Below are 13,937 nucleotides of genomic sequence, written 5' to 3' on the forward strand. Positions count from 1 at the left end.
TCTGGGGGCCCAGGAGGCCCGAAAATCAGCTGAGCTCGCATGACCACTGATATGGCTACACGTGCCACCTGTGGCACCCATGCCATAGGTTCGCCATCATGGATATAGTACCTTGTTTCTTAAAACCCAAGCTACTTTTAAAAAAATATTTTCCCTTTATTGGCTGGCTGGCTGCCCACTCTGGCAGTGCTGGCTGAGTCCCTGAAGGCTGTAAGAATCTGGATGGGGAGAAACAGGCTTCGACTTAAACCTGACAAGACAAAGTGGCTCTGGGTTTTTGTCGCCTTCCCCCCAGGCCCTGATGATATTCTATCTTTGATTCTGGATGGGGTGCACTTCCCCAGACTGTATTGCCATGCAATTTGGGGGTTCTCCTGGACTTACCGCTTCTCTTCAAGGAGCAAATGGCAGTCATGGCTAGGGAAGCTTTGCACAGATTTGTCTAGTACCCCATCCTGGACCAGAGGCCTTGCTCACCGTCACCCATGTCTTAAGTCACCTCCCATTTGGATTATTGCTATGTGCTCTATGTGGGGCTGCCCTTGAAGATAACACAGAAACTTCAACTGATCCACAAAGTGGCAGTGTGCACAATGATGAATGCCCCTAGGTTTGCCCATGTAACAGGTTTCTTGTGTGAGTTGCAGTGACTTTGAGTTTCTTTTCAGGTGCAATTCAAGGTGCTGGTCATCACCTTTTATGGCAGAGTGTCCTAAGGCCATCTACCTGTCCTCCCTAAGGCCATCAACCTGTCCTATAAGATCAGGTAGGGTGTGCAGGCTCCTAGCCCTTTCCCTAAATATTGCCATCTGATAAGAGCAGTGGAAGCGAGGAAGTGTGGCTTTTCTATGGGAGCTCCTACCTATGGAACACTCTTTCCTCCTGAAGTTCAGCAGGCCTTTACTATTTTAACCACATGTAAGGCTTTGAAGATTTGGCTCCCTTCCCCCCACCCCCCACCCCCCGATAAAATGAGATGAATGCACATTGGAAGCTTGACTTGGCACAGGTTAATGTGTTTTCAGGTGTATAGTTTTCATAAGGATTTTTTGTTGTTTTAATTTTTGACTGGGAAGCACCCAGAATTTGTTATAAGATGGCTATATCAATGTTTTAAATAAATAAATACTTTTTCTATAGATTATTTAAAGCTGCACATGTGAATTGATCTGTAAGACTAAGTATTTTCCACAAAAACACTGCATGATTTAGACTGTATTTGTCTGCGAGTTAAATTATGAGACTGCAGAACTCAAAATAACTTGTTAAGTTCTTATTTTCTACATCCCAAGACACTTTTTCAGTGTTTGATTTATCCCATCTTTATTACTTTATAAGTCCAGGCAGTGAACATACTTAATATTCCTGTATCCTCCTAAATGTGAAGTTGGTTGGGCTGTATGTTTCTACTGTACAATATATACATGATACATCCGGGATATTTTCATCAGCAAAGTAACCACCCAACCTCCCACAGGAGTAGTTGTGCGGGAACACTATTTAGACCAGGGTCTCCAACCTTGACAACTTTAAGCCTGGAGGACTTCAACTCCCAGAATACCCCAGCCAGAAAAGCTGGCTGGGGAATTCTGGGAGTTGAAGTCCTCCAGGCTTAAAGTTGCCAAGGTTGGAGACCCTGATTTAAATAAGCATAAACACATTGCAGCAACCCTGAACACCAGAAAAAGGAAACGTATTATCTATACCCGTGATGGCGAACCTATGGCACGCCTGCCTGAAGTGGCACGTGGAGCCATGTCTCCTGGCACTTGCGGTGTCACCCGTTCCTCTTCCGGGTTTCTGGCACGCATGCACATGCAACAATCAGCTGGCCTTTCTGCATGCGGCAGTGCCAGAAACCGGAAGACCTGGTCTTCCATTTTCCGGCATGACCATGTATACTGGTCAGCTGATCGGCTTGTGTTCATGCACAGCAGTAACCAGAAGATTTGTTGCCCAACGTACATGCGCGTGCCAGAAACCAAAAGTAGCTTATTCGGCGTGCGGGATGCGTCCTGGACAGCTCCTCTTCCTGGTCACAGCCTGATGAGTGCACAAAGTGCTCCCTTTTCGGCACTCGGTGCCAAAAAGGTTTGCCATCACTGATCTATACAACATCTTCTAACAAAATGGATATCCACACAACTTCATCAAAACATGCCTAACCACTCAACCCAATATAGCAGAGCCAACACAAGCTGTGAAAAGGATACATTTAAAACAAGAGACTTGTACAAGTGTAAGGACTGTAACAGCCGCTATGTAGGACTTTTCAAAATCCAAAAAGCATGGATGAATGTGCAGATAAAGGATTGTAATAATATTCCATTTATTTATATTATTTTAGCACATTATGTGACTAAATCCTGTTCTCATAAGGAAACTGTACATGGATTATTTTTCCATCTGATTATGGATAAGTCTTTCGTATGGTTATATATAATCTAGAATTCAAAATGATGTATAGATAATGTACTAGTACAAACCAAGTAACTTTTCAGTAACTTTTCTGTAGGTGTTCTCATCCCATTCTGGAAGAGTGAAAGATGATTTTCACCAATCTCTCTTTCCAGTTCATCCTCACCAAACCCATATATATTGTTTTATTGCCACTTTCCACCCCTCCAACTCTTTGAAGCAAATATGTGGATCAAATTATAGAAGACCAAAGCAGGAATAAAAACTAACAACAAACACTTTCTTCCCTACAAAAAGGGAAACCCTTCTCTACAGTAGAAAACTCTTCTTGTAGCACAGACTAAGATCCTGGTTTCTATTAGGACAACCTTGGAGATAAAATTAACACTGAAGCCAACCAGATGAACCACCTCTTTTTCCTCCTACCGTCATACCATTTCATCCCAGTATTTTGTGCCTGGAATGAAATATCTTTTTTGTTAAATTAAGGTCTAATGGTTCACTTCTAAAACAGGTTACCATCCCCTGGTAACTACCTAACCCAGTGATGGCGAATCTTTTAGAGACCAAGTGCCCAAACTGCAACCCAAAACCCACTTATTTATCACAAAGTACTAACACAGCAATTTAACCTGAATAATGAATTTTTACTACCTAAAATAATGATAAATAAGACAGAGTTCAGCTAACTGTTCTACGAAAAACGTGATAAATGCACTTTTATGCCCCTTCATTTTCTTTCTGCTTTTGAAACATTACATTTAGCAACAATAAAAAAGAACTTTTTTTGTAATATCATTTCTCTTTCCCTCCCTCTCTTTCTTCCCTCTTTCTCTCTCTTCTTCTCTTTCTCTCCCTCTCTCTCTCTTTCCCTCCCTCGCCTCCCTCTCTCCCCCCGAGGGAGAAACGCGATGGAGCTGGGCTGGGATGACGGTGCATGTGCCCACAGAGAGGGCTCTCAGTGCCGCCTCTGGTACACATGCCATAGGTTCACCACCACTGACCTAACCCTATTCCATTTTTGTTGTTTCCAGGTTACAACTCTTCCTTATTAGGCAATAACCTCTTCAGCTAATGCCCCCCAAAATAAATCATCTTCCCTGTTCTGCTCCCACTTGTGCCATGAAGGTATTCAGGGGTTTAGTTAAGAAAAAGATGTGTCAGGTCAAGCTCAGCAACTGGTGTCTTTATGAGCACAAGCAATTTTTTTGTCATTGTTTTTTTCCAGGCTTTTTTTTAAATTGACCATACAATCTTGTAATTTATTCGTGGTCTTCTGTCCAAATACTAGCAGCTTAGCTTTCCAAACCACACACAAAGTTGGCCAGGTGCTACTATGTGTTGAAATGCAGAAGGATTAGAAGACAAATACTTTCCAAATCTCTGAATGTCATGTTCTCTTTCTTCCTCTTAAACTGCGTGCTTCAACTTCAGGCCATTGGAACCTAATATCAGGCTGTTAACCCAAAAACATTTGGGACAACCATGACCTAGATGACTGAGAATCTCCATAGACATCAGGCTGTTAAGAACTGTAATTCAATCTACATCCGTTATATTCAACAACTGATGCTCATGGATGGAGCATCATGACACTCAAAATATTATTTCTATTTATAGTGAAATAGGTTTTTGTGAAACTAATAAAAGTAAGCATACATTGAGGTGCCCAAATAATGTTTTATTCTTATTTTTGCAGTCATAACAAATTTGCACTACTAAATTCATTAGGAATTGTGTCTCTGACATCAGTGGGAAGGGTCAGGGTACAGCAAAAGTTTCTTATTTCATATGTAAGTCCATTCTTTCTGATCCTTGATTGCCAAGGGAGATAAAGAACAAGGCATGTAGAGTTCTTGTATTGTATACTAACACTGAAGTGAAGCTTTGTGCTCCATGGATTTTAATATTCTTAAAAAACGACTTGATTGTATAATAATAGCACTATTCAGGCATTCCATATGTGATGTTAAATAACACATGGGCAAGGAAGGCACTAACTTGTGTTAGTGGCCCACACACCCAGTCTGGTTTCGATATGTACATTGAAGAACCCTGCAGAAGAGACCCTTATCAATCTGGTGAAGCTCCCCACGTAATTTACATTTTCATGATTCGAAACCACTTAAGGAACTCGCGTATACAAAAAAAGGCTTCTCTTTCTAACTGATCACTTCAAGGGATGAAATATTAGTTGAAGGAATAGGAAATAAATGCAGACATCCCATCTTCCATCTCTTATAGTGAAAGAAATACACCTGCTGTTTCCAGATAAAAAGTTATATTAACCAACATTTACAAGTAGGCTTGTAACATCTTCTAATTAATGGATTTAACCAGTGGTGAAATCCAAATTTATTTACTACCGGTTCTGTGGGCGTGGCTTGGTGTGGCTTGGTGGGCATGGCAGGGGAAGGATACTGCAAAATCTCCATTCCCCCCCTTGGGCCAGCCAGAGATGCTATTTACTGGTTCTCCAAACTACTCAAAATTTCCGTTACCGGTTCTCCGAACTACTCAAAATTTCTGCTACCGGTTCTCCAGAACCTGTCAGAACTTGCTGGATTTCACCCCTGAATTTAACCCTGGGTAAACTTTTGTGGACTAGAATCTCTTCTTTAAAAGAAGCCATGGTATCCTTAAGAACAGGAGCACACAAGCTCAAATTGTAAGGTTGCGCTTCACCAAACTTTGGGCACAGTTCCTGAAGCCCTTCCTGAAATTAATGCTTTATTGATAATGTTACTGCAAATGAGAAAAAAATTAAAGGCATAAATTAAGTACGATTAAAATGAAGATGTCAAAAATGAAAATCAAACAAAGCCTATGAAAAATAAAGGGCGATACAACCAGTCCTGCATGTTCAATGTATTTTCCACCAGTTCTATGACTAAATTATTAGAGTGTCCTATTAAGAAGATGGTAAACAATTTTCAAGGCTTTTTATGAAATACCAACAACAATAACATCACATGACAGAAGATAATCCGTAAATTCTTTTCAATGCAAATTAACAATAATACTAGAGAATTTAATTCCTCTGCCTACAAGACATGTACTAATTCAGGGTCACCTCACCCTGGTGCTTTGCCGGAGGGCTACTTGTTTCTGCCATTAAATGCTACTGCTTGGCAAAGGAGAACACTTTTTTTCCTTTCTGGAGGGCAAGGTTGGAAACTTCTATCTCAACTGTTGCCAAGCATTAGCTCCATCTGGTGCGGATGCCATGGCTTTAATCTCCAACAGCAAAATATTTTATTTACTCAGCAACTCAGTGCCTGATAGGTGGTGAAGTAGTAGCCGTCTGTCTTTCTAGTAAATCAAAAGTAGGAAACTTTGTGGCCCATGAAGTCTCCTCTGAGCATGAACACTGAAGAGAGAGATCAGTTTCCTGCCCTTTTTAAATGAAAAACATGACAACTGTACAGAAAGCTTCAAAATGGACGCTTACAGCAATAACTCCTTCCAAGCTCTCCTCATTCCCAAGCATTTGATGTATCTTAGTTACTTTGTGGCCTGCCTATTACCAGAAAACATTAAATACAGAACTTGGCTATCAAAGGTTGCCCATTTCCAGCTTTAAAAGCAGTGAAAATTATTTTCTTGTTCACTGGAAGTGCATCAGCTGCTAGCAACCTGATGCACAAATTGATAATTTATGGCCTAGAATGGAATAACAGATGTTGGTGCTAGCTTGTTCACAAGATACCAGTCCATGCTACCAAACTTACTGAAGCCAAAGGCTCTATTATATTGAATGTGGTTGGACTGTAAAGATGAGAGACAAGGAGGAGGAAGTAATGTTACAATTTTATCCTGAAATGTGTTAACCCACACAACAATTTTATGTACACCATGTTTAACTGACTGGGAAGTTATGGACTCCCCCTCCCTCCAACCAGTAAGTGTAAGTTTTGTTTGGTGTAAATTTCAACTTCAACCAGCTTCAATCACAATAATACATGGGCAAACAATAGATACAAACTCAAGGTAAACTGCTCCAAACTCGATTGCAGAAAATACGACCTCAGCAATAAAGTGGTCAATGCCTGGAATGCTTTACCTGACTCCATTGTTACATCTTCAAACCCCCACAGCTTCAACCTTAAACTGTCTACCATGGACCTAAGAGGTCTGTAAGGGGGAATGTGTAAGCGCACCAGCGTGCCTATGGTCTCTGTCTTACTGTCCCCATTTATTTGTACTTATTTCCTGTGATCATGTCCATGTTTATACTTATACCTGTTATCTTGTACATGTTTCACAAACTAACTGACTAAATAAACTTGCATAGTGATATCCAGAATTCGGAATCAGGTTTGGGGAAAAAAACACTGGATTTTTAAAGCACATGTCTACCTAATTCAATACTGAAATGCTATTTTTATATATGGCCTATTTCTGCATTCCTTAGAAATATTACCACCATCCCAAATCAGTAAAATGTTGTTACATTTTACTGATTTGGGATGGTGGTAATATTCCTAAGGAATGCAGAAATAGGCCATATATATAAATAATTTCTCCATGACCCCTGACCCCTATAACCCTGGGTTACAGTTGAGACATTGCTAAGAAGCTAGAAATTGATTCTATCTTCTTTCTGATACTATGATCTAGAACGAACCTTTGATGACACCTTATAGATAACAGCCTCCTTCATTCCACTGGATAAAGAAGCCAAGAGCCTTATGCAACTGAAGTTCCTGAGTGGAGTAGAAGTATTTCTACTATTCAACTAGAAATATGCAAGCCATCTCTCCAGTCTTTCCACTCCTTAACCTACACAAGCCTTTGCTGCTTCCTTGTTAGGGGATTTTTCTTCCATCAATCCTCTAAAGCAGTGGTTCCCAACCTTTTCTTGTTTGAGGCACAACCTTTTCTTGTTTGAGGCACCCTTGGAAAGCCTTTCAAAAGTTCCCGGCACCCTTATAAGGAAATAGATATTTAAAATCTCCGTAGCTCAAAAGTTCCCGGCACCCTCAAAAGATCTCACGGCACCCCTTAGTGCCGCGGCACACTGGTTGGGAACCACTGCTCTAAAGCAATGGAGGAAGCTGCTGCAAAAGACTTCTGTTTCATGCTCTCAATAGATGTCATGATTATAAATACACCGGGCTCTGCTTCGGAGCCTCTTGTTAACTACTGGAAGTGAACCGATTCCTAATCAATGGATATATTGTATGGATCTTGGCTTTTTCAGATATATTCAATCTATTCTTAAGATAGTAAGTACTGGATGGCAGAGTTGGATGATGCTTAGAATTGTTCCAATCTGTTTTCAGATGCTGGTTAGTAGCAAACAGCCTGGACGGTTCCAGTGGATAAGTTGTTTTGGGGAACCGATGAAGGAAGTACAATGTCCCTGGTTGCTCTCCATCTCTTAACAGTTTTTGTTATTTCTCACCTAACATTATGTCACTCAGAAGTGTTTGGTTACAACTGCCATCACTTTTCATTAGTAAATTATGGTTAAAATAGCACATTTATATAATTGCCAAATGTGGCCATCTTAATTTAGTCCTGCTAAGAATACTTCCCTTCTCTGATAGATATGCATGGATATGTCTATGTAGCCATGGTAGCCCCGTTTAAAAAACACACCCTCTCCAAAGTAATATGCAATCGTTACTCCAGTGCCCTTCCATAAGTAATTGAAATCTGCTTTATTTCAGTAACTCTTTGGCTTCAGCTGTTGGATTTATGGCATCTCCTATGGATGTTAACTTGGACATATGTACTTTTGATTTTATCATTTTTCTTTAGTCTTGTACATTACCCAGAGTTCTTCAAGAATGAGGTGAGTTATAAATGTGGTTAATAATAAATATCACAATAATGGCCATGGTCTGTCTATGAGCATGCCTACAGTTCTATCTGCTTTTGTTCTTATATTCCAAATAATTTATTTCAATTATCAACTTCCCAGTGTCTTCAGTCCTTTTTTGTTGCATAAGATTTGCTCAAATCAGAGCTGAAGAAGCTTATTGGATGAGAAGCAAAACGCCTTCAAAGAAAAAACAAAGAAGTCCAGTTGCCTCCTGAAAAAGCACCTCTGGGATAGACTATTTGCTCAATTTTAGCATGCAGGAAACCACTTTATACTAACCACTGTTAGCTTATCTGGTTGAGGATCCCCTCAATCATTTTCAACAGGAATATTCCTATTTTCCTACCTGAGCATTCCACTGAATCTGAGGCATATATTAAATTTAAAGAAACGCTTGGAAAATATATATTGCAGTTTATGGTAGATAATGACTACAATGGGGCATGGCAATGACTCTAGAAGCATATTGTGAATTAACCAATTTTTTAACCCATAATGTAGTGTATGTGTTTGAACTAACAATTTGAAAAATAGCAAGCTTGATTTATTTGAAGTCCATATAAGTTTATTTTAGAGCAACCTAAAAACAATAATGAGAGGTATAAACTGCAATTCTTCTATACATGTATAGTTTTTGTGCTAAATTTAAAAAATACATCTAGGCTACCAGATTTGGATTGCAAAAATCCATATACCACTAGACAGGGACAAAAGAAACAAAACACCCAATGCTCTGCTATTTTTTAGTGACCATATATGCATTTTAGTAGCCCACATATAATTGCCCTGATATATTCCATATATTTTTAATGAATGTGTGACAAGGACTAGAGATCTATGTATACAGTAGTCTTTTCAAAGGAAGGAAACACTTCTTGGCTTGGTGATTTTTTGAGCAGCAATTCAAGGTTTTTCAACCTTCCCCGCCAGATACTTTTGTATGGTGAATTTGTTCAATTTCATTCTGAAGTAAGAATGCTACTGCTAGCCCAGTCTATGCAGAAGAATACTAAATCAGATGATTGAATTGTGAGTATACAAGCCCATTCTAAGCATACAACTTCTTACAAATTTCATTGTGCATTTACCCTGAAGAACTCAAAAGAACATCTGTAGGAATATATATTGCCCTAAAGATAATGTGACTTAGAAGCTGAGCCTGACTTTTGGTGATTGCACCTATGCAGTTTTTTTCCAAGCAGCATTACGAAAGTGGTTAGCTATAGCCTTCTTCCAGGATATTCAACCTCTCAATCTAACAACAGCTCTGAAATCCCTACTTGATAAGGGTTATGGAAAGGGTTGAAAGTACATTTACCTGAATCTCTCTTTAAGATATTTGCAAACAATAAAGTTGAGATGTAGGCATGTTACTCGATTCCACTAGTTCTAAAATGAACATCTACATAGGTCTTAAATACAAAGTTTTCATTTAGAAGTCTAACCACACACTATACATTATATATCCGTTAAACAATATCAATGCTATGATGAATTTGTCTGATATTTAAGCTAGGATAAATGTGGGAATCAGAATGTCTACCTGAAGTAAACCAACAAATCAACAAATAAATATGTTCCACAAACTCCAACACAACATCGTAACATATCATGGTAGTGTCTATCCACATTATCCTTATTATTTATTTTTTGGGCTTTTCAGACCTCAGCAGTTTTTTAAAAATAACTTTAAGTACTGTAGTATCTTCTGGTTCTTTTTAGCATTTTAAAGATTTGTTTTTTCAGTTCACTCACTTATTTTGTAAAATAAAAACACACGAGTAATTCATCATAGCTAGAACTTGCTGGTCACTATGAGGTACTTTTTTATTTGCTTATTATCTCCTGAACAGAATTTCTCTCAGAGAAGGGAAGGAATATATGAGCCAAAGAAAGTTAGATTTTCTACTATACATGTACCAGTGTTATCAAATTATTCTATTTTAAAATCCAAAGTCTACGCACACATTAAGCTTATTTCAGACAGCAGTGATAGATGATAGATACAGACAGATAGGCAGGCAGGCAGGAAGGCAGACAGACAGATTTCTATTTCTAACTCCTGTATGTCTCTAAACTCCCAATAAAGCAGCTCATTTTCTAGGAAACAAATGATAGACATTTATGGTGAGAACTCATAATAAAAGTAGGGAAATGATAGTTCCCCATGTTACTAAACTGAAGTTTCCTGTAAGTATGACCTATAGCAATGTTTCTCAACCTTGGCAGCTTGAAGATGTGTGGACTTCAACCCCCAGAATCCCCCAGCATAGCTACCTGGGGAATTCAGGGAGGTGAAGCACACACATCTTCAAGACGCCAAGCTGCAAATGCTGCAATAGTGGTGCCCATACATGTCTGCCCAACATGTGGCAGAACATTCTGCGCCTATATAGGCCTTACCAGCCATCTAGGGACATATTGTGGACAGCCCACAACCTGTTAGATGTCAAGTTCCCCTTCAAAAACGATGGACGAACATCATTATGTCTTAACTATAAGTAGGTAACTCATGCTGAGTTTTATTGCAAAGTTATGATATGTGTATCACTGTTCCCCAGCCTCTAGAGAACCATAGGTTCTTTATTTTTGTGACATAATGTAGCTTTAATGAGCGGGATTCTGTAGCTCAAACGCTGTATCAGCAATATATATATATATATATACTCGGTGCCTCATTCAGTCTCTTTCTTTCACATACAGTACATCTGATATGTGGGTCATAACATAATTGCCGCTGATAGAGATGTCAACAATTACTCAGATTCACTCAAATTAGACACTATTATCTAGCTGTTGGCCAAGTTCACTCAGCATGTTCTTGTAAGCTGAAATGGAACTCACAGCTTTGTGGGAAACAAAGTCATGATGTCTTAACATGGCATGCCAATCAATCTATCAAGTTAAACTCTAATAAAGCAACTTGTTTGCTGGGGAATAGCATGAGAAGTGAGGGCAGTCATTCTCTTTTACCAAATTTGATTTACGGTTAACTTGTGTATGAACTTGGCCATTAAATATCAATGACAACAATGATTTATCTGGAAGAGAAAATGTAAGCCTTTTGGGAAACATGTCACAACAGGACAATTCTGCTAACGTCAAGCATTTTCAAATGGTATATCACCAATTGGAAGCACCAGTCAATCTGTAGGTTTTCTATATTACTTAACGATTGACTGATTGAATCCGAATCCTTTATAGAAAGAAAAAAACAACTTGTTGTATTTTACTGTGTTGTAGATCCCTGCTGCCCCAGGCATAATCTCACAAGAGTGATCCACATTCCTTTCCTTCACATACTGATGGGGATGCATTTTACAAAACTGGCATTTGCGTTTTGTTGTACTAATCTAATGGATTAGATATACTGGGGGCGGGAGACAGAGGTCAGCAGATAGTAAAAAAAAAATAAGTGGAATCAGTGGGTTCTGCTTAACTAGGTCACATAAACATGGTAAATACATTATTTATATCTGCAGGATGCGTGGAAAACAAGGTTAATACGTAGCAATGAATTATTAAATTGATGGTGCCTACGAATATTCCTTATTTCGGCAACTGTTACTTGCCTTTAATTTCCTTGACAATATTTAACTGAGCTAAATCATTGTAAAAGGAAAATCTACAGTTCCTAAAAGCAAAGTTCCTAAATCAGATTTTGAAATTCCATGGGTTTCTAAGGAAACGTTTTAAGGTTTATAATAATTTCATATGTATATCCCTACAGGAGTCTCTCCAGAAGAGTATATACACCGCATAGTGGAAAGCTTTAAGAAACTTCCTGACGATCAACCTCCGGCTTTTAGCCAGAAAAAGTTCATTTTCCTTCTCTTAAGTCGCGTAACGGTTTCCAGCAACTCGGCTCGAAGTTAGAGGTTGCTTTAAATCGCCTTTCAGCCGCGCGTCCGAGGACAGAACCGGCAGCCTATTTCTGCGCAGCCTCAATCTCGCTTTCAGAGATCCCGCGTTTACAAGATTCTCTCCAGAACAGATCACGTTGATCCAACCTGACAGCAAGCTCCGCCGCGCTCAAGGGGGGATAGCCCGACGCCTACTACTTGCAGGACAAACCGACGGAACCCCAGACGCCACTTTCCGCTGCAAACAAGCCAAAAACCATTACCCAAAGCCAGAGCACCGAAGCTGACTTGGGCCTCGGGAAACCCTCTGCAACAGGCAGTAAACCACTAAATACTTTTAAAAGTATTTTCCTACGTAGCAGAGGGTAACGCCAAAAATGTGTTTGCTTGCTCTGGAATAGGGTTAACTGTTGGGTAACCCGCACGACTCCCAGCGTGGCGGCGTCCCGGTTGCCTTGGCTTGCGGGCACGTTTAACTTGCATCTGCAAGTGGTCGATCCCGTTGGAAAACTCCCTAAATCGCCTCCTTTCGGTTTCCTATTCTGAGCTTGTTTTGCGATCCCTGTTTTTAGAGAGCGCCTCTCTTAAACGCTACACATTAAAATCCCACCCTTCTGCAATGCAATGGACTCTTGTTAAAAGGTTTAAGATTAACACCTTGGCAGGGCCACCTCTGCAGATCTGTCTTAAAATAGCTCCGATGAGATTCCCAGGTAAGCGGGAATTTTCCCGGTTTCTGGTGCTATTTTACACAGATCCCGCTTCGAATTATTAAGGAGGGTACTATGGGATAAGGGTTGAATGGCCACGCCAGGCTCTACAAATGCCTTATTCCGAAAAAAGTCCCACTGATCTCCCTAAGAGATTTCCTCGATAAAGAATCTCGGTCTGGATAATCTCTTTGGTTCGAGGAGGTGGAAGGTGGGGGGTGTTTGCTAACGTTTAGCCTTGCAAGGATTACAGGAGTCAAGGCTGATATGAAATGGGTAGCCTTCCTTCCCGAATGGGGGGGGGGTGGGGGCTCATATTTGAAAGACCCTTCTACCAGCTCTAGGCTGCCATTGCAACGCCTCTTTCCTCCCGGACCGCAGAAGCACCGCTCTCCTTTTAACCGCCTCCTAAAATGAAACTCTTTTAAGCCGTTGCACGCTCTGGCGGCAGACCGCGACCTTCCCGTCCCACCCCCTCCCGGCAAATTCAAGTCCCCCTGTTCCCGCCTCACCCTTCCGTCGATGCCATGGTGCCGTGCGAGCCGCCCTCGCTTGTCTTTCTCCAGAAACCCGGGGGCTTCCACCGAGCGCGGCTGCTTTCAGCGGGGAAGATTCAAGGACGCTCCCTTCGGTCTTATCTTTGGACGTCGGGGATCCCTCGGCGATTCCTGCCTTGTATAATAATAATAATCCTCCCGGCTCTGAAAAGCCAGCATCCAAGAAGCTGGGCTCTGAAGAGCAAACCCCCGCCGCCGCTGCTGCTACCGCCGCCGCCGCCACCGCCACCTCCTCCTCTTCCCTGGCTTGGAGTGAAATTTCTCAACGTCTTCGGGAAGCTTGAATGTCTTGATGGAGAAAGGGAGTGCGAACGAGAAGGGAGGGGGAGCGAGGAAGAGAGAATGGAGAAGGGGGGGATCCAAAACGCCGCACAAGCCCCGTGGGGGGGAAAGACGGCGATCAATGGGGAAACGACAAGGCTTAAGCAGTGGCAATGTCAGGGTTTTGATTCTTCGCTTTCTACGCTCTCACCCGGAGAGCCAGCTGGGATTGTTTGTGTGTGTGCGCGCGAGCGACTGGAGGAAGGGGGGGGGCGGTTTGTGTTGTGTATGAAACGCC

General features: G+C 40.9%; 1 protein-coding gene across 1 annotated transcript in view; it reads right to left on the bottom strand.

Annotated features, from left to right (window-relative positions):
- Nucleotides 1-13,480, bottom strand: part of SLC1A2 (solute carrier family 1 member 2) — a 109,391-nt gene extending 95,911 nt beyond the window's left edge. Inside the window, exon 1 of the mRNA XM_058161664.1 lies at nucleotides 13,334-13,480. Coding sequence (XP_058017647.1) covers nucleotides 13,334-13,350 — 17 coding nt within the window. The 5' untranslated portion in view covers nucleotides 13,351-13,480. The remainder of the gene's footprint in view (nucleotides 1-13,333) is intronic.
- Between the last annotated feature and the right edge of the window lie 457 nt (nucleotides 13,481-13,937).

Source organism: Ahaetulla prasina, chromosome 1, assembly GCF_028640845.1.
Source record: "Ahaetulla prasina isolate Xishuangbanna chromosome 1, ASM2864084v1, whole genome shotgun sequence".
Classification (NCBI taxonomy): domain Eukaryota; kingdom Metazoa; phylum Chordata; class Lepidosauria; order Squamata; family Colubridae; genus Ahaetulla; species Ahaetulla prasina.